The sequence below is a fragment of the Leptonychotes weddellii genome, chromosome 2, assembly GCF_054177405.1.
Source record: "Leptonychotes weddellii isolate Sample4059 chromosome 2, ASM5417740v2, whole genome shotgun sequence".
NCBI lineage: Eukaryota > Metazoa > Chordata > Mammalia > Carnivora > Phocidae > Leptonychotes > Leptonychotes weddellii.
Genome location: NC_138370.1, coordinates 109,371,689 through 109,394,082, shown reverse-complemented (window position 1 = coordinate 109,394,082; position 22,394 = coordinate 109,371,689). Strand labels below are relative to the sequence as shown.

Below are 22,394 nucleotides of genomic sequence, written 5' to 3'. Positions count from 1 at the left end.
CTAGGACTTCTAGTACTATGTTGAACAACAGTGGTGAGAGTGGGCACCCTTGATGTGCTCCTGATCTTAAGGGAAAGGCTCTCAGCTTTTCCCCATTGAGGATGATATTTGCTGTGGGTTTTTCATAGATGGATTTTATGAGCTTGAGGAATGTTCCCTCTATCCCTATACTCTGGAGAGTTTTAATCAGGAAAGGATGTTGTGTTTTGTCAAATGCTTTTTCTGCATCAATTGAGAGGACCATATGGTTCTTCTCCCTCCTCTTATTAATGTGTTTTATCACATTGATTGATTTGCGAATGTTGAACCACCCTTGCATCCCGGGGATAAACCCCACTTGGTCGTGGTGGATGATCCTTTTAATGTATTGTTGGATCCTATTAGCTAGGATTTTGGAATCCAACACATACGCATTCTTTAGTGTATTATGAGAACCTACATTTAATTGTATTATATATTTTGGTAAGGAGTTTTCATGTTGTATAATTTAAATTTGTTAAGGTTACATGCCCTAGAGAAAGCTTTCAAGCCTTTTAAACTAAATAATAAGTAAAACAACAGCTGAGCTGCTCTGGAAGAAAGTCGGGGATGATCTCCACAGATGGACTCACACCACGACTGGTTCTTAGAACCACAGTTTGAAAACCACTTCCCTGGGACATTTAGAGATCAGTTTAATCCATACAGATCTACCGTCTTTCTTAGCTTGTGAAATAATATTACATTCAGGCAATGTGGGCAGAGTATTTTTATTTACAGACTTGTTCTAAAATTAAATGGCAATCATTTTCTATTTTTTTCTTACTGTTAATGTTGAAACAGCTTCCAAGAGTACGCTCTGTTCATTCATGTATTTATCACTCTTTTAACAGATATTTATCACATGCTTATAGTGTGGAATGTATTATTCAAACTCTTTTATGTGATTACCCAAGAAAGAATTTAGAGCCTAGTAATGAATATTGGCATTATTATACAAAAAGCTATCCTCTAAGGTGAGAGGCAACGAAAGGCCCCCAAAGTGGTAAAAATAGGACCCTGTGGAATCTTAGAAAGAGTGTACCATGCGATGGTACACACTCAGATCCTGATTTCTCAGCTGAGGTGCTCTTTCCCAGGAAGGCACACAGCTGAGCCTCTGTCCAGGAACTGCCCTGCGCAGCAGGGAGCTGTTCCACTCCCTTCCTAGAGTTGTATGCACCCAGTGACCCATCATTGCAGAATAGTCTGAGTCCCTTGCCTCTGATGGGGTAACTCCAGAGTTATTTTACTCCTCCCCAGGGACTGGCCCCAGGCATCAACTGAGCCCTTGCTGTATTTCCATCACTGTTTCACCTCTCCCTTTCCAGCCCCTCTTCTTTCACTCCCTTGCAGGTGCTTTTCTTAGGAGGACTTCAGGTAACCCTGCTGCACGCAAGCAAATCCCCATTTCAGAGCTATTTTCTGGGAAACCTGACCCAAAACAGAGAAAACACATTAGAAGAATTTGCATGAAACTGATAGCATATTAATGAGAACTTGAAAATTAACAGGTTTAAGATAGGTAAAGCTATGGAAAAGAGGATATTTCAGGTGGTGGGAGCACTCTAGCTGCCGTATCTATTGGAATAAATTATGTGGACAATGACAACAATTGATTAATTTACCAGAGTGCATAAAATACATGGAGAGAATAGTCGACTGGAAAGAGATTGAGGAATTTATTTTGTATGTAAATAAAAAGCTCTAAAGAATTTTTGAGCAAGGATATGACAAAATGAGAGCTGAGTTTTAGAAAAAAAAATATATGCTTATATCTTTTAGTTTAACTAAAAAAAAAAAACCTAAGAAAAATACTACACTCAAAATATGTGAGTACATATAAACACTGACATTTTCTATGTATTCTACATGAGTAAGCCAATCAAGATTTGATAGATCCTTAAATCAAATACTTCAGCATTGGCTTAATTGATCAATTTCTGCTAAATCCTTTATGGTGATTATTTTCAATACTATATGTAGCAAAATAGAATATATCAACATTTATGTCAGTATCTCAAATCATTTAGTACCAATACATTTTCTTGTATCGATACCTGTCCTATCTAAAAGAGATCTTAATGCATCTTGGTATCTAAAGAAGTATTCTTTGAAATGGCAAAAATATTGAAATTACTCTAATTCTTATATGGTATTCATTCAACAAATATTTACTGAGTGCTACCATACGCTGTACTGTAAGATCACAGAATAAGGAAGGAAAATAGAAATATCAAAAATAATTACAAGTCTGATTAGTTCTACAAAAGGGAAACACCAACTATTCTGGAAATATGTGACTGGAGGACGTCCTTAGCTATAAGAATGACAGATAGGTGGAAACCTTTAAGATGAGTAGTTATTAGCTGGGAAAAGAAAGGGAAGAGTATTCCAGGAATGGGGAAGGAAGAATGTTTCATGCAAGGGCAACAGAATATTCTCAGGCTTGGAGGAAAGAGTGCTTGGCGCATGTAGGCATCTGAAATAAAACTGGGGCGGCTAGAAGAGAGATAGAATAGGGACTTGGTTCCTCATTAGCTAAAACAAGGTAGACAGGGAAAGATCATGAAAAGTTTTGTAAACCATATTCAAGTTCCTGAACTTTATTCAAGGGGCAAGCTTAAGCTACTGAGGTATTTTAAATGTGGGGGCGGGGTGGTGGTGACAAAATTGGATTACTCAGTGGCTGCCAAGTGGAGAATTCATTCTGCAGCTGCCATTGGACCAAGACAGACTGGATGAGAAAATGAGACTTAACAGTCTGGTGTTCCAACTCAAAGGAAACCAGGGCAATGGTGTTGGTGGTAGGGATGGATAGAAATAGATGTCTTTGAGAGATATTTCGGTGATTAAAATAAGATTTGGTGATTTAACATAAACGTGCAGGGGAGAAGAGAGGGTTCTAGGCTTCTGACTTGGACAAAAGTAACCCTAATAAGTTAGGGCTCTTGTTGTTGTTGTTATTTAATTTGTATACTTAGAGGAATGAAAACATATTACTTTGCTTTTGGTGTAAAGCACCATGTACCGTTTAGAATTTATGAACCTGAAGGAGAGAAAGATAATTTAGGAAAACATAATCTGACTTACCAGTAGCAGTACTGACTTGGAATACAATATAGCGTTTTTACAATAATGTGTGCAAATAAATTTTTTTGCTACTAGAGCTTTTTTTTTTCTTTTTCTTTTTTTTAAGATTTTATTTATTTATTTGAGAGAGAGAGAGAGAGCACATGAGAGGGGGGAGGGTCAGAGGAAGAAGCAGACTCCCCGCCAAGCAGGGAGCCCGATGCGGGACTCGATCCAGGGACTCCAGGATCATGACCTGAGCCGAAGGCAGCCGCTTAACCGACTGAGCCACCCAGGCGCCCATCTACTAGAGCTTTTAAAATGCTGTCTATGCCCTTAGAATAGGGACTCTTGTAGACATGTCAATGTATACTCCAGCTTCGGGGCATTTGAATCACGAAGTGGGTAAAATGGTATAAAATTTAACTTATTTCAGTTCAACATACATTTTTGAGCAATCCACTATGAGATAGATATATATAGATATCTATATAGATATATAGATATACACACACACACACACACACACACACACATACACACGCATATATATGTATAATGTTGGGCACACAGTTTATATAGTCTAGAGGAAGAAGTATGAAGCACAGGATGGAGATTTCAGTTCAGGTTCCTCAAATAACTTGTCATCTGGACCTCAGTTTCTTTTTCTCTAAGATACAGATAGCATAATCAAAATACTAACAATACCCTATTGACTTCTCGGTTCGCTGCAAGTATCTATTATGAATGAATATTTTAATGCATATGTATATAGGCAAATGCACATATGCATATATGTATGCATATATATACACACATAAATGTTATATGGCAACTTCAAATTTTCCTAAACATTTCACACAAATGAAGTTTTTTTTGTGTGTGTGGTTTTCTTCATCTTATAATGTAGTATTTATCTACCATTATATTTCTTTTCTGGGTAGAAATGTAATATTTCCTCTGTCAGGGATTTTTCTCTCTGAAATTAACTTATGAAACATGAGGGCACCACGGTACACCACTGAGTCTGGCATCTTTCAGTGTGATCTCTGCCTTTTTGGGCTCATATTTATTTAACAGGGTGTTCTTGGTTACCAAGCATGTCTGCAAGTTGCAAGGAACCTAGAAATATGTATAAGGAAATTAGACCAGTGTCATAAATATTTGATCTTCCATATGATCCTCCAAAAGTATCTCTAAGTTACTGTGCAGTTCAAGCATAGGGAAAAGTCCTTTAGCCTCATAACAGAGAGAAATAAATTCTTAGTAAATATTTTCTCTTCTTTTTTTTCCTTCCAACTTATCCTTTCCTATGCAGTTCAAGCATAGGGAAAAGTCCTTTAGCCTCATAACAGAGAGAAATAAATTCTTAGTAAATATTTTCTCTTCTTTTTTTTTTTTCCCACTTACCCTATCTATAGGGGAACAACAAACTTCTGTCTTTTGAGAAACTGATTATCCAGTGATAAATTATTCCCAACCTTTGATTCTCCTCATTTTATTTTTCCACCTTTCTCCATTCTATATTTGATACCCACTGGTATTCCTATATAAATTAGGTAGGATGAAATCAAGACCAATTTTACTTGGTATTTTAAAGAAGGTTTACTCTGGCAGCAATTTTTACTGTCAATTTAAAGGACGTTTAGAAATTACTTGTATGTGTTATTCATACTATCAATGTCCCATTAGCTTGTTTTGTTTAGAATCTGCTGCATCACCAAGAGATAAAAAATGCAACTGTGCATGTACAAAGATAATGACTGTTCATTACCACCTGGCCAGCACATATTTTTATCAAGGCTCAGTTTGCAAAGTTGATCTGAGGATAAATGAAAAAAGAAAAAAAATAAAAATAAAAAGCTCAAAAGCATGGGAATAGTCTTAGGCAATCAAAAATCAGAGAGGTTAAGTTGGAGGCAGATAACAAGGGGCTTCAGATAAAGGGTTTATTTACTTGAAATTCCAGCCTCTCAAGCATCCCTTATACCTTCACGAGGGAAGATTTTCCTGATTACACATGCTAATAGCTCATTAAGAATATAACACAAAGAAGACAAATTACAGAGTCAAAAGGTGAACAAGGTAAGTGGAGGCCCCAGTTAACTAAGTGTAGGTCCCCTGATTTACTTTTTTTTTTTTTTTGTACCTTGTATACAGTGTAAATAGACTAAGTTGCTCAGTACCAGATACAAGCTATGGATAGCTATGGATATGAGTAGTGACTGGGAATAATAATATAGTGCCAAGCAATCTAGTGCTCAAAAGTTTAAAAATTTCAGGAGTATAGCATTTTTGCAATGTAGCAATCATATTGATATACAATATCTTTGTTCTTTTCCCTAGAACTAAAGTACTGAGACAGAAACTTAAACTGATGTAATTAGGAGATATTATTGGGATAGATGTATGAATGAGGACAAGAAAATCTCTAATAGAAGATTTTGGTATACCGAGAATTTTACTTAGGTTTAGAAATACAAGCTATATTTGTGAGTCAAACTCCTACAGTATTTGCTATTTAGAGATATTAATGATAATAAGATCCACTGTACTTACCCCAGTCTTCAAATTCTAGAGTGATAATTGGATTCTTTGAGATGTTAATACTGAATAAACATATAGGATCAAAGTGACGTGCAATAATAGGTTCATTTGCCCATATCAAGATACAGGAAATTAAGAGGCACAGAGGAGAGAGATTGTAGGGCATTCTACATGGTTCTCCGAATCCTTTCTTTCCACATTGGACACGCACATTCTGTCTCCAAGGAAAGTTTTATCAGTTTGCCTCACACAACAGAGAGCATATACATTATGAAATGTCTCCATTTTTACTCTAAAAAGTGTAAAGCTTCAGGACATCTTCCAGGGAGCCATAAACCATTAATCTACAGATTCTGAGTTTATTTACAACAATAAGTCTTCAGTGGAGGACATCCTGCTAAGGGCTTTTATAGATAAGGATTCTTCTTCCTATTAAATATTACTAGTCTCTACCTGGAGTTCTAGTTGACAAGGACATTAAACTTACTTACCTCCTTTCTTTTTTTCTTCTCCTGGCCCGCACCCCTTCCTCCCACAACACACATAACAGTAAAATAAGTGAGTGGATCTTAGACCAGCTGCTTTAACACTTTTTTCCCCCAAATATTAATCAATGAAATGTAACTGAGTCAAAATTTGCAAAAACATTTCCCAAAACTACGTAAATATTCAAGCATATAATGAAATTTTGCAACCCTAATAAACTAGTTGAAAAAGACCGGGAGTATGTCTACAATTTCTGACAAAACTAGAAAGTCTTTGAAATTAAAGAATGAAATAATCATGTAGATAATGGTGATGGTGATGATGATGATGATGATGATAGTAATTAAGCTCTCACCACTTTTAAAGCACTCTTCTATATTCTTTATGGGTATGGTATTATAAGACACATAATAGTCTTCTGGGGTAGGCACTATTATTTTGCTATTTAATAGATGTAGAAATTGGGGTATAGAGAAATTCAGTGACTTAGCCAGGTTTACCAGCTAGTGGATTCTGACATCATTTATCAAATTCAGGTAGTCTGACTCCAAAATCCATGCTATTGACTGCTAACTCATGTATGAGAAGAACATAGACATATCAAATTCAACATATTTTTATGGGCTACCAAACACAGATGAAGTAGAAGATATAGCAAACAGCATAAAACCTGCCAAAAAAGCCTAGAAGTTGAATTAGAGGATATGGCAAAATGAGATATAGTTGGGTATCAACATCATAGAGGTGATAATTGAAGCAATTTACAAATGGAGATAACTTTTCCAAATAAGTGTGATTATCAGGCTGAAATTCTAAGTTAAAATGCTTTAGTATAGAAGTGATTTGGAATGTGATTTTAATTTGTAAAATCCTAAATAAGGTGAAGGCTGATCAACTAAACTGAGAAAGGAGTGGTAAACAAGAGAGAGAGAAGTATGACCTACATTGCCATCTGTTGGGAAATGAACATCTGTCATGTTGAATGAAAGATGAAGTTTGGAAATTCCCAATGAATCTCAACAGCCAGCATTACTATTTAACAGCAAAAACAGATTTCAAGCCTAATTTAGCTTTTTAATTTTTTTTTTAATTTGGAAAAGATTTTTAAAGAAGAAGGAAAAAATAAATCTCCAATAAGTTAGAAACCACGGCTTTTAAGATTCCCAGATATAATTTTAAATCAAATTAGAATAGAATTGTGCTAGAGAAAGAATATTTTCAAAACTTGTCTCCAGAGTAGATTTTATGCTCTCCAGAAGCATCATGTTTTCTGACTAATGGAACTATGCATTTCATAAGATATGGCGGCAAAAATCCTAGCCTGCAATTTAGTCTCAGCTCTACCATGGTGTCATTTTAGTAGTCATTTGACTCTTTGAGTATAAATTCCCTTGTTTGTAAAGTGGATGAGATTGGATTAAGTTATTCTCAAGGTCAACTTTCAATTGCTCTCCTATTTATTATGTGTACAATAGCCTGTTAATAATTACATGCTTGATATCATATTTATTTTGTTGATGGAAATAGTATTCCTAGAACTTCTTTTTCTCCTTCTCTCCCACTTCTCATTATTATTGTTATTGTTGTTATTATTATTGTTATTTTACTTCTTCTGAAATCTTACATTGATATCTTTACTTTAGGGTGGAGTCAGTGGGTTGACTGGAGAACTAGAATTTGGAGAGAATGGAGGAAATCCCAATGTCCACTTTGAAATTCTTGGAACCAACTATGGAGAAGAGCTTGGCCGAGGTGTTCGCAAGGTAAGACCAGACACATTGATACGTGTTTTTTCCTAAAGTAACTATAGTTTTGTTTGATTTTTCTCCATGTCATATGATCCCAGTATGCATTAAAGCCCGTATTGTATTTTGAAAGAGAATGGGGAGGGGAGAATTAGGCATTTAAATGACCTTAAGTACTTCTCAGAAGTATTAAGCAATAAATTCTATTTATGCCTTAGAATAATTTAAAGGAAAAAAAGTGATCTAGGGAACTAGCATCATCTTCCATTCATTATAATAATAATTTGTATAAAGTAGTGAATTTAACATTTATACAATGCATAACTGCTTGGTTTTTAACTTATAACAGGCCCAAAATCAGAATAAGAGCTTTGATACATTTCATATAGAAAGAGGAAAAGTCTACTCTAAACCGTGACATTAACAGGAGTTCAAATTCTATGTATCATGTAATAGGTAGAAAATGGTTTGCAGGAAATGAGCTCTTATTCTATACTACAAATCACATGTAAGAATATGAGTGCCGATAAAGGATATTTTATGAACTACTGGTTCACTAACTTTCTCAAAGAGAAAATAAAAACCCCTGCAGAAATGAATTTTCTATACTTTGGATTTGTCATGTTTATGTATTTTTGGTAGGAAAAAACCCAAGATAATTGAGTGTACATCCAGAGCTCACAGCTGTTAATTTCTAACTGTATAAAGGTGGCTGCATTGAGAATAAGAGGTTCTTCAGTAGGTGTTTCTCTCCAGTGCTGAGAGTAGGATGCAGAGAAACTTAGATATGACAAAGTTAGGAGTTATTCTAATCCATAGTAAAAACTTCCTGGTAAATTTATGCTAGAGAGAAGTGGAAACTACCCTAATGTTTTTTTAATTATTGTTTTACAGCGAAACAAAGGAGACATATAAAAAGTCTATAAAACACAAGGATAGTTTAGTGAATTACTTTAAAGGAAACAACCACTACTACAGCTAAGAAATATAACATATCAAGCATCTTAATCACCCCCACATACTTCTCCCTGATACATCGCTGGCCTCCTTTCTCAGTAGCATAACCATTAGTCTGAATTTTATGATATTCATTTCTTTACATTTTAAGTATAATTTTATCACTATGTGTATCCTTAAATAACATAATTGAGTTTTGCCAAAATTTCAGTTTATGAATGGACTCAGTATTTCATATATTCTTTTTTCTTGCTTCTTATGTTCAACATTCTGTTTGTGTTATTTGTTCTTTTCCTTACATGTAGTTGTAGTTTATTTCCATGTATTACTGTATTGTTTTTACCAAACGAATGTGTGACAATCCATTGTGGTCTGTTTCCATTTTTAGACTATTATAAGCAAAGCTGTTATGAACATTCTTGGACATATCTTAAATATATACTCTTGAACTTGTGAATATATTTCTGTGGGTTTGGTATCCAGGAATAGAATTAATTAATATAAGAAAGCATATCTTGAAACTTCACCCTATCACCTCAAACCCATTTTTGTAGAGATTTACTAATTTTCATACCACCAACAGTGTAACGAGTTCTCATTGCCCTGTGTTCTCACGAAATTTTGGTTTCATTAGACTTCAACATTCTTATTAAGTTATTGGGTATATAATGATATATCTTCATGGTTTCAATTTTCATTTCCCTGATTATAAAAACGTTCTGTATATTTTCTTGTACTTTTTGACACTTCAGATTTCTTTTGGAATTAATTGCCCACTCAAGTCCTTTGGACATACTCTTTTGGGTTGTCTTTTTTTTTTTATAATTGATTCTAGGAGTTACAAATATACATATATTATATATACATATAAGTTTTTATTTAAATTGCATTAAGTTTCACAGACTCTTTAACTATAGTCAACAAACTGAGGGTTACTGGAGGAGAGGTGGGCAGGAGGGGTTAGTTCACAGTGAAATACTGGTTTCAGGAGTAGAATTTACTGATTCATTACTTACATATAACACCCAGTGCTCATCACAAGTGCCCTCCTTAATACCCATCACCCATTTAGCCCATGACCCCCACCTTGCCTCCAGCAATCCTCAGTTTGTTCTCTGTAGTTAAGACCCTGTTTTATAGTTTGCCTATCTCTTTTCCCCCATGTTCATCCATTTCATTTCTTAAATTCCACATATGAATGAAATCATATGGTATTTGTCATTCTCTGACTGACCTATTTTGCTTAGCATAATACTCTCTAGCTCCATCCATGTCACTGCAAATGGCAAGATTTCATTCTTTTTTATGGCTGAGTAATATTCCATTGCATATATACACCACATCTTCTTTATCCAGTCATCAATCGATGTATATTTGGGCTCTTTCCATAATTTGGCTATTGTAGACAATGCTGCTATAAACATCATGGTGCATCTGCCCCTTCAAATTAGTATTTTTGTATCCTTTGGGTAAATACCTAGTAGTATAATTGTTGGATTATAGGATAGTTCTATTTTTAACGTCTTGAGGAGTCTCCATACTGTTTTCCAGAGTGGCTGTACCAGTTTTCATTCCCACCAATAGTGTGGGAGGGTTTCCCTTTCTCCACATCCTCTCCAGCACCTGTTGTTTCTTGTGTTGTTGATTTTAGCCATTCTCACAGTTGTGAGGTGATATCTCATCGTAGTTTTTATTTGTATTTCCCTGATGATAAGATGTTGAACATCTTTTCGTGTGTGTTAGCCATTTGTATGTGTTCTTTGGGAAAATGTCTACTCATGTCTTCTGCCTAGGTATTAATTGGATTATTCATTTTTGGGGTGTTGAGTTTTAGAAGTTCTTTGTATATTTTGGATACTAACCCTTTATCAGATATATCATTTGCAAATATCTTCTCCCATTTCATAGGTTGCCTTTTTGTTTTCTTGATTGTTTCCTTCACTGTGCAGGAGATTTTTACTTTGATGAAGTCCCAATAGTTTATTTTTGCTTTTGTTTCCCTTGCCTAAGGAGACATAACTAGAAAGAAGTTGCTACAGCCGGTGTCAAAGAAGTTACTGCCTGTGTTCTCCTCTCAGATTTTAATGGTTTCAGGTCTCACATTTAACTCTTTAATCCATTTTGAATTTATTTTTGTGTATGGTGTAAGAAAGTGATCCAGTTTCATTCTTTTGCATGTTGCTGTCCAGTTTTTCTAACATCATTTGTTGAAGAGACTGTCTTTTTCCCATTGGATATTGTTTCTGGCATTGTTGAAGATTAATTGAGCAATAGTTGTGGGTTACATTTCTGAGTTTTCTTTTCTGTTTCACTGATCTATATGTCTATTTTGTGCCAATACCATACTGTTTTGATCACTCCAGCTTTATAACTTGAAGTCTGGAATTGTGATGCATCCAGCTTTGCTTTTCTTTTTCAAGACTGCTTTGACTGATCATGGTCTTTTGTGATTCCATGCAAATTTTAAGATTGTTTGTTCTAGCTCTGTGAAAAATGCTGTTGTTGGTATTTTGATAGGAATTGCATTAAATGTGTAGATTGTTTTGGGTGGTATAGACATTTTAACAATATTTATTCTTCCAATCCATGAGCATGGAATGTTTTTCCATTTCTTTGTGTCATCTTCAATTTCTTTCATCGGTGTTTTATAGTTTTCAGAGTACAGGTCTTTCACCTTTTTGGTTAGGTTTATTCCTGGGTATCTTACTATTTTTGGTGCAGTTGTAAATGGGATTGATTCCTGAATTTCTCTTTCTGCTGCTTCATTATTGGTGTATAGAAATGCAACAGATTTCTGTACATTGATTTTTTTATCCTGAGACTTCACTGAATTCACGTATCAGTTCTAGCAGTTTTTTTGGTGGAATCCTTTGGATTTCTCTATAGAGTATCATGTCATCTGCAAATAGTTAGAGTTTTACTTCTTCTTGCTGATTTGGTTGACTTTTATTTATTTTTGGTGTCTGATTGCTATGGCTAGGGCTTCCAGTACTATGCTAAGTAACAGTGGTGAGAGTGCACATGCTTGTCTTATTCCTGACCATAAAGGAAAAGCTCTCAGATTTAGTATTAGCTGTGGATTTTCCATATATTCCTTTACTATGTTGAGGTATGTTCCCTCTAAATGTACTTTATTGAGAGTTTTTATCATGAATAGATGTTGTACTTTGTCAAATGCTTTTTCTGCATTGAAATGATCATACAGTTTTATCCTTTCTCTTATTGATTTGATGTATCACATGGATTTTGATACTAAGGTTATATTGCCCTCATAAAATGGGGTGGAGAGGGTTTTCTCTTTTTCTATTCTTTATGAGTTATACAAAATTAGAAGAATTTCTTCTCTGAGAGTTTGGTCAGTCAACCTAAATAGGCCTAGAATTTTCTTTCTGGGATTTTTTTTAACAACAAATTCTACTTTCCATGATAAAAAAAAAAAAAAAAAAGTCATGTTTTCTAATTCTCATCAACTCAAGAAGTTTTATTGTTATGATCTTTTTATTTTTTATATGTATTGGCATAAAATTGTTAATATCTTTTAAAATATCTGAAACATTTCAATATCTGAACTTATTTTCATTTTTGAATATTTTTCTTGGTAATTAATACTTTAAAAATTATTATTATAAAGACTTCTACTTCTTTTTTTTTTTCAAAGATTTATTTATTTATTTATTTGACAGAGAGAGACACAGCAGGAGAGGGAACATAAGCAGGAGGAGTGGGAGAGGGAGAAGCAGGCTTCCTGCAGAGCAGGGAGCCCAGTGAGGGGCTCGATCCCAGGACCCTGGAATCATGACCTGATCCAAAGGCAGACTGAGCCACCTAGGTGCCCCAAGACTTCTACTTCTAATAATGCTTTCTTCCCTAAAAAAAATATCTTGTCTGTTATTAATAGAGCTAAACCAACTTTCTTTCAATTACTATTTGGATGGCATTTATTTTTACTATCCTTTTACTTTCAACTTTTCTACATCCTTTTGTTCTGCACATAATTCTTATTAAAAGTATATAATTAATTATTTGACACTAATTTGGCTTTCATTCCTAAAAACTAAAGCATTTCATGTATTTTATGAAATGTATTTACTAATACTTTTACATTTAAGTCTACTATTTTGTACATTCTAACTTTTTGCAAATTCTATTTGTCTTGCCTATTCTAGGTACCTTTATTCTCTTTTCTTACCTTCTTTTGGATAGTGTGTGTGTGTGTGTGTGTGTATACTTTCATATTTACTTACATATATATATATTTACTTTCCTCTTTTCTCCTCTACTAATTTACAAATTATGTATTCTGTTTCTACTTATTTAATAGTTCTGCTAGAATTTACAACATAATTTATCAAAATGTAATCAATATCTTTGTCCTCCTTTCAGATAACAAGCATACATAGAACATTTTCATTCCATTTAGTCAATGTACCTAAGTCTCAAATTGTAGATTATTTTTGTCATGTTTTTAAATGTTATCTTTTTTATTCCATTACCAATACTATTTTGTGCAATAATATTTATTTACACCTATCCATATATTTTCCACTTACTTTGCTCTACTCTCCTTCCTGTATCTGTATCTCCAATTTCTTTTCTTCTGCCTGAGGTATAACTCTTAAAATTTCCTTTGTTGGTGGTTTTCTTCTGGTCAAATTTCCGAGTTTTTGTTTATCTGAAAATGTCTTTATTTCATCTTCTGTAAGTGTATTTCCCCTAGACACAGAAAATTAAATTACTAGTTTTCATTTTTCAGCATATTGACAATATCATTGCACTAGGTATAGCTTCAGTGTTGTCAAAACTGTTGGGGAAAAGTCTTCCTTCAATCATATATATTTAGTGATAAGAACTAGCTACATTTATCTAGAGTCAGATGAAAACAAAATATATAACATAATTAACATAGATTCATAAAGCAATTTTAGTATAATTGTAACTGAAGATTCAGAAAATGAAAATACTCATGGTTTTATAGCAAAAAGTAATGTATCTTTCTTTGGCATTTTTGTTAATTACTTGTCAAATATGGGAAAACTTTTTCTAGCCTTATTAAAATTGTGAAATCAGGATTAGTATTATAACATTCCTTATTTTGAAAAGAGAAAAAAAAGACTTCTGTACATATTAAGGTATATATAGAGAAATGATTTCATTTGCAGATAGGGCTTATACAAATACAAATAAAAGCTCTTCATGCAGGCGTTACTTAGTTCCCTTATGTTTTTTCCTTCCACTCTAATCCCAATAATTACCACCAAGTTTAGGTGTAATAATTTTGTACCAGGTTTCTTCTTTCTTCCAGTATCTTTTTTTAAAAGATTTTATTTATTTATTTTGAGAGAAAGCACAAGTGGGGGCAGGCAGAGGGAGAAGCAGACTCCCTGATGAACAGGAAGCCCGATGAGATGTATGACATGCGGGGCTCAATCCCACCAGGATCTCAGGATCATGACCTAAGCTGAAGGTAGATGCCTAACTGAATGAGCCACCCAGGTGCCCCTCTTCCAATATCTTTTGTATAAACTATCTTATGTAGTGCTATGACTAATTTTCCTAAAGCCTATCCCCTGTTTTACAAAAATATTTATCCCAATTTAATAATTAGGTATGTATGCACAAGGATGATAATTACAATATTCCTATTATAATAGCAGCTAAGAAGAAAGAGTTTATTTCAAGAAGTAGGGGGGTGGTCAGCAATGTAGCAGAAAAGCAGTAGTATAAAGGCTAAAGAGAGTATTGAAATTAGGAACTCAGGGTTCATTAGTAACTAAGAAGAGGCAATAAGGCAAATGGGTTAGAAAGGCTAGTAATGTCAGGCTATTCAAATTTTTGTGTTACTTAAAACCACGTGACCTCAGGGGTGTCATGACTCATAAATGAGTTAGTGATGTGACACATCCAGAACTTGCCTGGTACCTCAAAAAATGTTGCAATTAATTGTCATTTATGAAGGAAATGTCAATGGAATTGTTATGCCGTATGTTGAAAAACCAACAAATCAGAAAGTAAAAAGGAAGGTTGCGAGTAAAAGAAGTAAACACAAGCATAAATATTGTATTAACCCACCATTTGGCTATAAGAGTGGCCATTAAATGGCTTCATGAAATTGAGGGGGCAAACTTTCAGAATGTAAGAAACTTGAGTATGTTCAAATGCTCAGATTGAGCCAGTAGAGAAGACGAGAAAGAAGATAAAGGAAAGAAAGGTGATTATTGATAGAGGTCTGGGAGAAAAAGAGGGGATTGGATCCATTTGGATGGAGTGCTTAATCTTAGGCATGGAGAACATCGTTTTCCAGAATCATGGAGGGAGGGAGTAAGGAAAGAATGGTGTAAATGCAAGCAAGTCTTCATTGGTAGTATCAAAAAGTTAAGGCTATTATTAAGAAATATATTAACTTTTCTTGGAAAAGTGGGAGGTGAGATCATATGCTAAGAGGGAAAATGTAGCAGAAAATATTAGAGATAATGAGGTTGGAAGTTTAAAGGTGAATACATTTTGAAATAGCTGCTGTAGCAAACAGAGGAGAGGGCTAGTTAGGAAACATGGAAGAATTGCCAGGTGGTGTTGTTGGCTTTTGGCTCTTCAAATTTCATTGCATCATTAATCTACATGGTTATATATTTTTGTCCAACAGCATTTGGTGGACAGAATGCATTTGAATTAATGTAAGATTGAGATTTCATCAAATCGCTTTTGTTTTGTTTGTTGTTTTTGATAGCAGTAAAATGAGGCGGTGAGAGGATATTTATTGACAGGGTAATTGCTGAAGTGGCAAATCACGAAATCTCACTTGGACAGGTATGGTAATGAAAACAGGAGGAATCTCAACAATAGGCAGAAAGTGTGGCTTGAGAGAACAGAGCCCTCAGTAAGTCTGAAGAGCCTATTTTTGATTTGCATTAAATGAAAGAACTTCAGAGCCAGGAAGTTGTGTTTGAGGAGAGAGACATCTAAGTTCATGATTCAAAAGGTTGGATGGGTTCCAGATGCTCAAAAAGTCATGGTGTGAGGGTGACAGAAGTGGGCTTCATTTAGCCTTCCAAGATCAATATAGTTCCAAGATCAATGTAGTTGCTTCACCCTGCTCTGAATTCAAACTCCATATAATGTGTCATCTATTCCATTGACATTGAATCATATACTTCAAATTATGTCTACTTTATTCTTAAGTAACATTAGAGCACTCCTGTAATTATGTGTTTCTTTACTCTAACTCCCAAATTGGATGGAAATATTCCAGTGCACTGGCATTACATAGATTTTATGTGAAAGGGACCATAATGTTTATAGCACCTTTTACATTGTTGTTAAAAAAAAATTATGTATTATTTTAATTTTTTATTTGTTGTTATAACACAAATGCTTTTTTACCAAACTACAATTTCAAATAATTACTGAATTTATAAAACTCCAAATCTACCTCTTACATAATTTTGAGAGTACTGTGAATAAGTTTGTGGATTGCTAGCTCCATTTATAAATGAGACAGTTCTTTCATATGGACATTAACACATATACAATGCCTTCAGAGATACTATCAAGAGAAAACCTTACCATGCAAATAATTACAGTACAGATTCACTTAGATGTGTCTAAAATTAAGGTTCTAGTCCCAGTATCTCCATGTATCAAAAAGAGTGAATGGCTTTCCAATTGATGACCTATCAAGTTGTCAGTGTTTATTCTCTGGTGGTTAAGTGTGCCCAATGCCTGAAGCCTATCACCTCAAGCAGGGGCACTGTCAGCGCTCATAAACTAGCAGGATTGTGTCTGTTTGGATTTGAATGTGAGATTGACCAAGTCCCAAATGTTGGACAAGTTGCAGCTCTCTTGGCATTGTAAGAGTGGAGGTTTCATTTTTCTGAATTTGGGGAGAATGTGAAAAGGATTATCTAATTTTCACTGATGTTGATCAAAACAAAGAGCTCTTCTGCTTTGATATTTGTTATATGTTCTTTTACTTTGATGTAAGGTGGTGTTTCATTCAGTAGATGGTACATTCAAGGTGTTAGACTCTGTACCCTTAAAGGTAAACTTAGGTAAACCTCAAAGCCAAATTTTTAAATCATCAAGATTTTCTATATTCTTAAACTTTCTTCACAAATACGTTTGTTCTTTTTTCTGTTCATCAAAATACAATATTTCCAAGAAGAAAAATAATTTAATAATATCATATCCAATCTCCTTAAACTAAACTTATTAGAATACATAAAAAAGTAAAGATTAAATTAAATATTTAATGTAAAGGATTAATCTGTGTTTTTTTTTCCTTAGAAGAGAAATTCTCCAAAATAGGTTTTTTGTTTGTTTTTGCTTATGTGTCTGAAGTGTTCTTTGTTTTGCTTGGTTTTGCCAATGCTACTCACTTTTTATTGCGAAGAAGAAATTCCAGAATTAAAATTTAATACTCTAGACCTAATGTCTATGAACTTTATCACAAACAGGAAAATAAGGCCCGGAAAAAAAATAGATTGAAACTGGTTTCACAACCAATCTTAATTGCATAATAATGCTTAATATCTTCAGAAAATTGTTTTCTCATGTAAGCTGATGAAATAAAATGGTACAGCAGAGATATTTTAGCTCCTAGGTATAATTGTTTCTCAGATAGGTTTAGAATCTTTACTCAGGTTCTCCAACATTAAATTCACAAATATAAAACCTATAGTTTTGCATTCTTGGGAAAACCTAATGTACTGTTTTTGAAAAGAGTATTATTTTTGTGTTTTTGTCATTGGTCCATTTTTAATAAACTAAAATATTTTACTGCCTTGTACTTAGAAGAGGAAAGAACAATTTTACCTTCGAACAGCAAGGATTAAATATTGTACGGGTGTTCTTCAACAGTAATTTGTATTCTGGTTCTGCATTATCTAAAACAGCATTTATCTTTTCTATTACCTTGCTTTATGTTTACTTATAGTACTTTTTGCTCACTGAAATTATATGCATACACATAAGTATATACCAATCTTCATATATGTGTATATAGAATATATATATGCACAAACATAAATGTAATGCATTTACTTCTTTACAGTAAGTTTTTCCCATTAAAATGTAATTCAGTGAGACAAGAATGTCTATTTCTTGTTCTATCCTTTAATGAATGCATATAGTAGATGCTCATTAAGTATTTAATGAATGAACTAATGAATACATGTGCATACTAACATGATAATCTGTAAGATTCTTTTCTGCATCTATAAACATAACAGCCATATTTTTATTCTAATGAAAAATAATAAGTATATGCACATAAATTAGTTGTTGACTTGCCACATTAGAAAATGAATGTGTGATTATACCCTTTCCATCACTGTATCCTTAATGCCTAGCAGAGTTGGCCACTTGGCCACCAAAAATATAATCAATTATTTTAAGGGTTAAGTAAGATTATGTATAATTTATTTTCAGAAATTCATAGAGAATAGGGAAATACTAGATTGATTATTCCAGGCAAATAGTTAGATTAATTTTTTCTGAGCAAAAGGGAAAGACCCACAAAAGTGTAAACTCATTAGGAATTATTTGTATTTGTGAGTCAAGATTTTCTAACAACTAGGCTGTTTTGGTATGTTGTAATGTGGAAAAGTGCATAGCCTTGGCTGTCAGACCTGGGCTGAAAATCTGACTGTGTGATTTTTGGGGCCACTAAACCTAGCCAATATCTTCGTCTATAAAATGTGAATAATAATATGTATCTCTTAAGAAGGTTGTAAGGATTATGTGAAATTATTTTGTAGGTTACATATTGAGGAATAATTAAAATCATGTCAATTTGCAAGTGGGCAGTAATCTATGTGATTCATTTTTAAAGCCAATAGAAGAAATACAGTCTAGTTACTATTCTGGCAAGAAATTGCCATGTGAGGTGGGGAAAGTAATTTCATTTTAGGTGTGATTGACAGAGCATTATACATGACAATCACAGTGATAGCATGAAACATTAACCTTTTTGTTTCATTTAATATCCTTTCTGAATCTAAAATTCTACAAGTCTGTTAATCAAGACTTGGGAGCATATACAGTTTGATGGGAAGCTAATAGCGAAGAATCTGGTAGCAAACATAGCCTGCTAGCCCAGTCTTTATAATTAAGCCCATTATTGGAAAATCTGCCATCCGAATTTACTGTCATATTTCTAACAATGTATTTATATCTTAGAAGTTTTATGTAATGGAGAGAATCTAGAAAATTCTGTGAATTGACAATATGTTGTGAATATAACAGCTTTTTTTCTCCCACCTTCCTTTATATATAATATACAATCATGATAAATTTAGTTCCATCAGCTTTATTTTGATGTGTCTTCAAGAAAATATTTTGCACCATAAAGTAATGTGATCTTCCACCTAGTACCTTATAAAATTTCCAATGTGTTAGAGTCTCAAAATTATTGACCTCAGCAGTTTCCTGAAGGGTAGGAGAATTCTGCACTCTTGAAAAATAAATACTGTGGACTAGATCGTTTCTGCTTTGAAGGGAGCTCATCTACTATTATTACATAGAAGAGAAAATGATGATTGTATCCAATGATATTTAGAGTTAGTCTGACATTTCTGGAGGAGTTAGCTGTTGCCTGGATTGAGAGGGCTTCTGAAGGAGTCTTGCTTCAGGCCAGCAACATTTACTGCCTGTTGGAGAGAACAGGAGCTATCTTTTCTGGTAGACAAGATGATGCTGACTTTTCCAGCATGGGGCAAAGATTCCTGATAGGGTACAATTCCAGTCTCAAGTTTTGGTGGAAATAAAATCAAGAACTTTTATGGAAGGACTACAAAATCTGGATTGTTTGGTTGATACGGATTATTTTTCTACTTTTGAGGAAAGGACTTATTTTGAGGAAAGTAGCTGCTCTTGGCATGCAGACTCATAGGAAATGTTTAGATATGTATGTGCTCGTAAAGAGACTCAGAATCTATGGTTCATCTCTAGTCCACATCCTGAGTTAAAAGTTCAAGACCATTCCTGATAGAGAGGAGGCAAGGTTCAGTTTCCTTCCTACTCTACGGGACAGTACCCATAGTGAAACACACTGGAATCTGCCTTACTCACCCATACATGCACATATGCACATATATACACATGTGCGTGTGTGCATGCGCGCACACACACACACACACAATCAAACTTTAATCCAGCTCAAATTCAAATACACAATGTGGTTAGCCACTGAACAACCTCAATTCTACTTTCAGCCATAAATGGTGATTAATATCCAAGACCCACTACCCAAACAATAATCATTAATGCAATCTAAATGAGGAATGCATAGAATTGAGAAACATTTGTTCATATATGTACTCTTTTTCCAGGGTCTCATTGCTGTGATTAAACTTTAAGTGGCAGATATCAAAGAATTATTTCAAAGAGGTTGCATGAAAGGGCAAACAGTGACAAGATGAGATCACACAGTATGAGTCATTTGTCCACCTATATTAGAAAATTCACAACAGACTAATTTGTAGTAGAGTGACTGATGGTATGGTAGGTTCAGTTAAAGTATAATCCCACAGGTTTGTCATTACACCTCAAACTATTTGCTTTCTCTCACCTCTGAATTTCTCTGTAGTCTGTTAAAATATTTGATTAAATATCTCTTATTCCCTCAGGTCTGTCTTGACTTCAGGGGATTATAAATTCTCCTGTAACAGGAATTGGGTTTTATATATTGGAATGATTATAAAAATTTAAATAATGTGGGCACATAATCTTACCAAATTTGCTAATAGAGCCTTCATAACTCATTTGTTTGGGGACCTTCATTCAAGCTAATGAATATTATGTTGATATCAGTGATGAATAATTGAAATTGTAATCATGGCTTTTGGTGACTGCTTATTGCATTGCCTCCTTCCTGTCTTCCCTCCCCACCTCCCTCCCCAGTAATTTTATTTTCCTTCATGGCCAGGACACCTGATACACTAAAGCTAGTCAGACACCATTAAGACTTCAGTCCAAATTAATTTGTTCTACAGTGTTTGGAAAATGGGGATTGATATTTCTTCATTTCTTAGGAATAGAAACTACATTATTAATAAAAACTTTTTTGAGACTTTGGATTGGCTGGATGTGTGAACTATTGCCCCCTTTTAAGTCTCTGCTATCAATTTGAATATGTTTCCTCCCAGGTTTCCTCCTTGACAAAAAGACGATATATTGCAATAAAAACAAGTAATGCAATTTGTTGCATTTCCAAAGAACAGAAACCAATGATATGGGTGCTAAAAGCAATATATATATCGACTGTGCTAAAGACAGGCATGTGGTATTTGGCAACTGATCGTCATCCCCAACAGCATGGAGACTATTAACACAGGTTGTGAATGGACACCATGTTTCTCCTTATACTCCTGATTTTTGAGGGGAGGATATTCAAATGTAAAATATTTTTACTGTGGGCGCCTGGGTGGCTCAGTTGGTTAAGCGACTGCCTTTGGCTCAGGTCATGATCCTGGAGTCCCGGGATCGAGTCCCGCTTCGGGCTCCCTGCTCATCAGGGAGTCTTCTTCTTCCTCTGACCCTCCCCCATCTCATGTGCTCTCTCTCAAATAAATAAATAAAATCTTAAAAAATAAAATAAAATAAAATAAAATATTTTTACTGAGACCTTAAGCCCATACCAACAATTAATGTAAACATGTCCTTATTTACCTGATGATAAGTATTTCTGAAAATTAAGTTTTTCCCTTTAATAGTGCCTTTTTAAAAAAATGTGTGCAACTCTATGTTGATGCATACAATAAATGTATTTCTAGCTATGAAAAATGAAAGATAATATTTATCCTCTCCGATTTAGTTATAGAGTTCTGTATTTAAATATTTTATATTTAAAATTTTCTTTGTAGTTATTTAGATTGATAATCTTAAAATAGTAGCATTATAGGCTACAGTTATTGTTACTTTCTTTTCTATGTTTTCCTTTATTTTCTGGATTTTCTGCAAAGGGCATGTAATACTATCATGATAAAAAAAAATAAAAGTTTAGTTTTAGAAGTTTTAATTTTTTTAAATTCTCTGTATTTAGAGAAGAGACATAATTTCTGAAGCATACAAGTAATTTAGGATGAAGGTTTTCTTGCTTCTGATTTGAAATAGTCTGTCCTCTAGACCTAGCATTTCATGATTCGTTCCTATACCCTCTTGCATTCATAAAGCATTCTGAAGAGCTATTTTTTGAAAACAGCAAAACAATTATTTCCAGATACTATCTATGGTACTAGAATATACAATTTATATCTTATATTATTTGAAGTAGGACTATACCATGTTGAATTAATCTGTAGCCTTGCTTATTAAACATTCTAATTTTAGATTAGGATAAAAAATATCAAAAATAATTTTGCAGTATGGCAATTTTATATACATAATAAACCTCAAAATTCTTGCCATAACAAAAATTATTTTTAATACATGAAATGTGTCTTTAGATGATTTACTTTGGTGAAAGTTTGAAAGTAAGAACTCTGAAAAAGAACTCCTAAAAATGATATTTATTTGTTTTAATTTTAAACATTAATATATTTTTTTACTTTTCCCTAGAAAATTTGGTTACTTAAA

The 22,394-nt window shown here is 33.9% G+C and overlaps 1 protein-coding gene across 1 annotated transcript in view; it reads left to right on the top strand.

Moving 5' to 3' along the window:
- Positions 1-22,394, top strand: part of GRID2 (glutamate ionotropic receptor delta type subunit 2) — a 1,321,579-nt gene that overhangs the window by 830,224 nt on the left and 468,961 nt on the right. Inside the window, exon 6 of the mRNA XM_081813135.1 lies at positions 7,767-7,886. Coding sequence (XP_081669261.1) covers positions 7,767-7,886 — 120 coding nt within the window. The remainder of the gene's footprint in view (positions 1-7,766; positions 7,887-22,394) is intronic.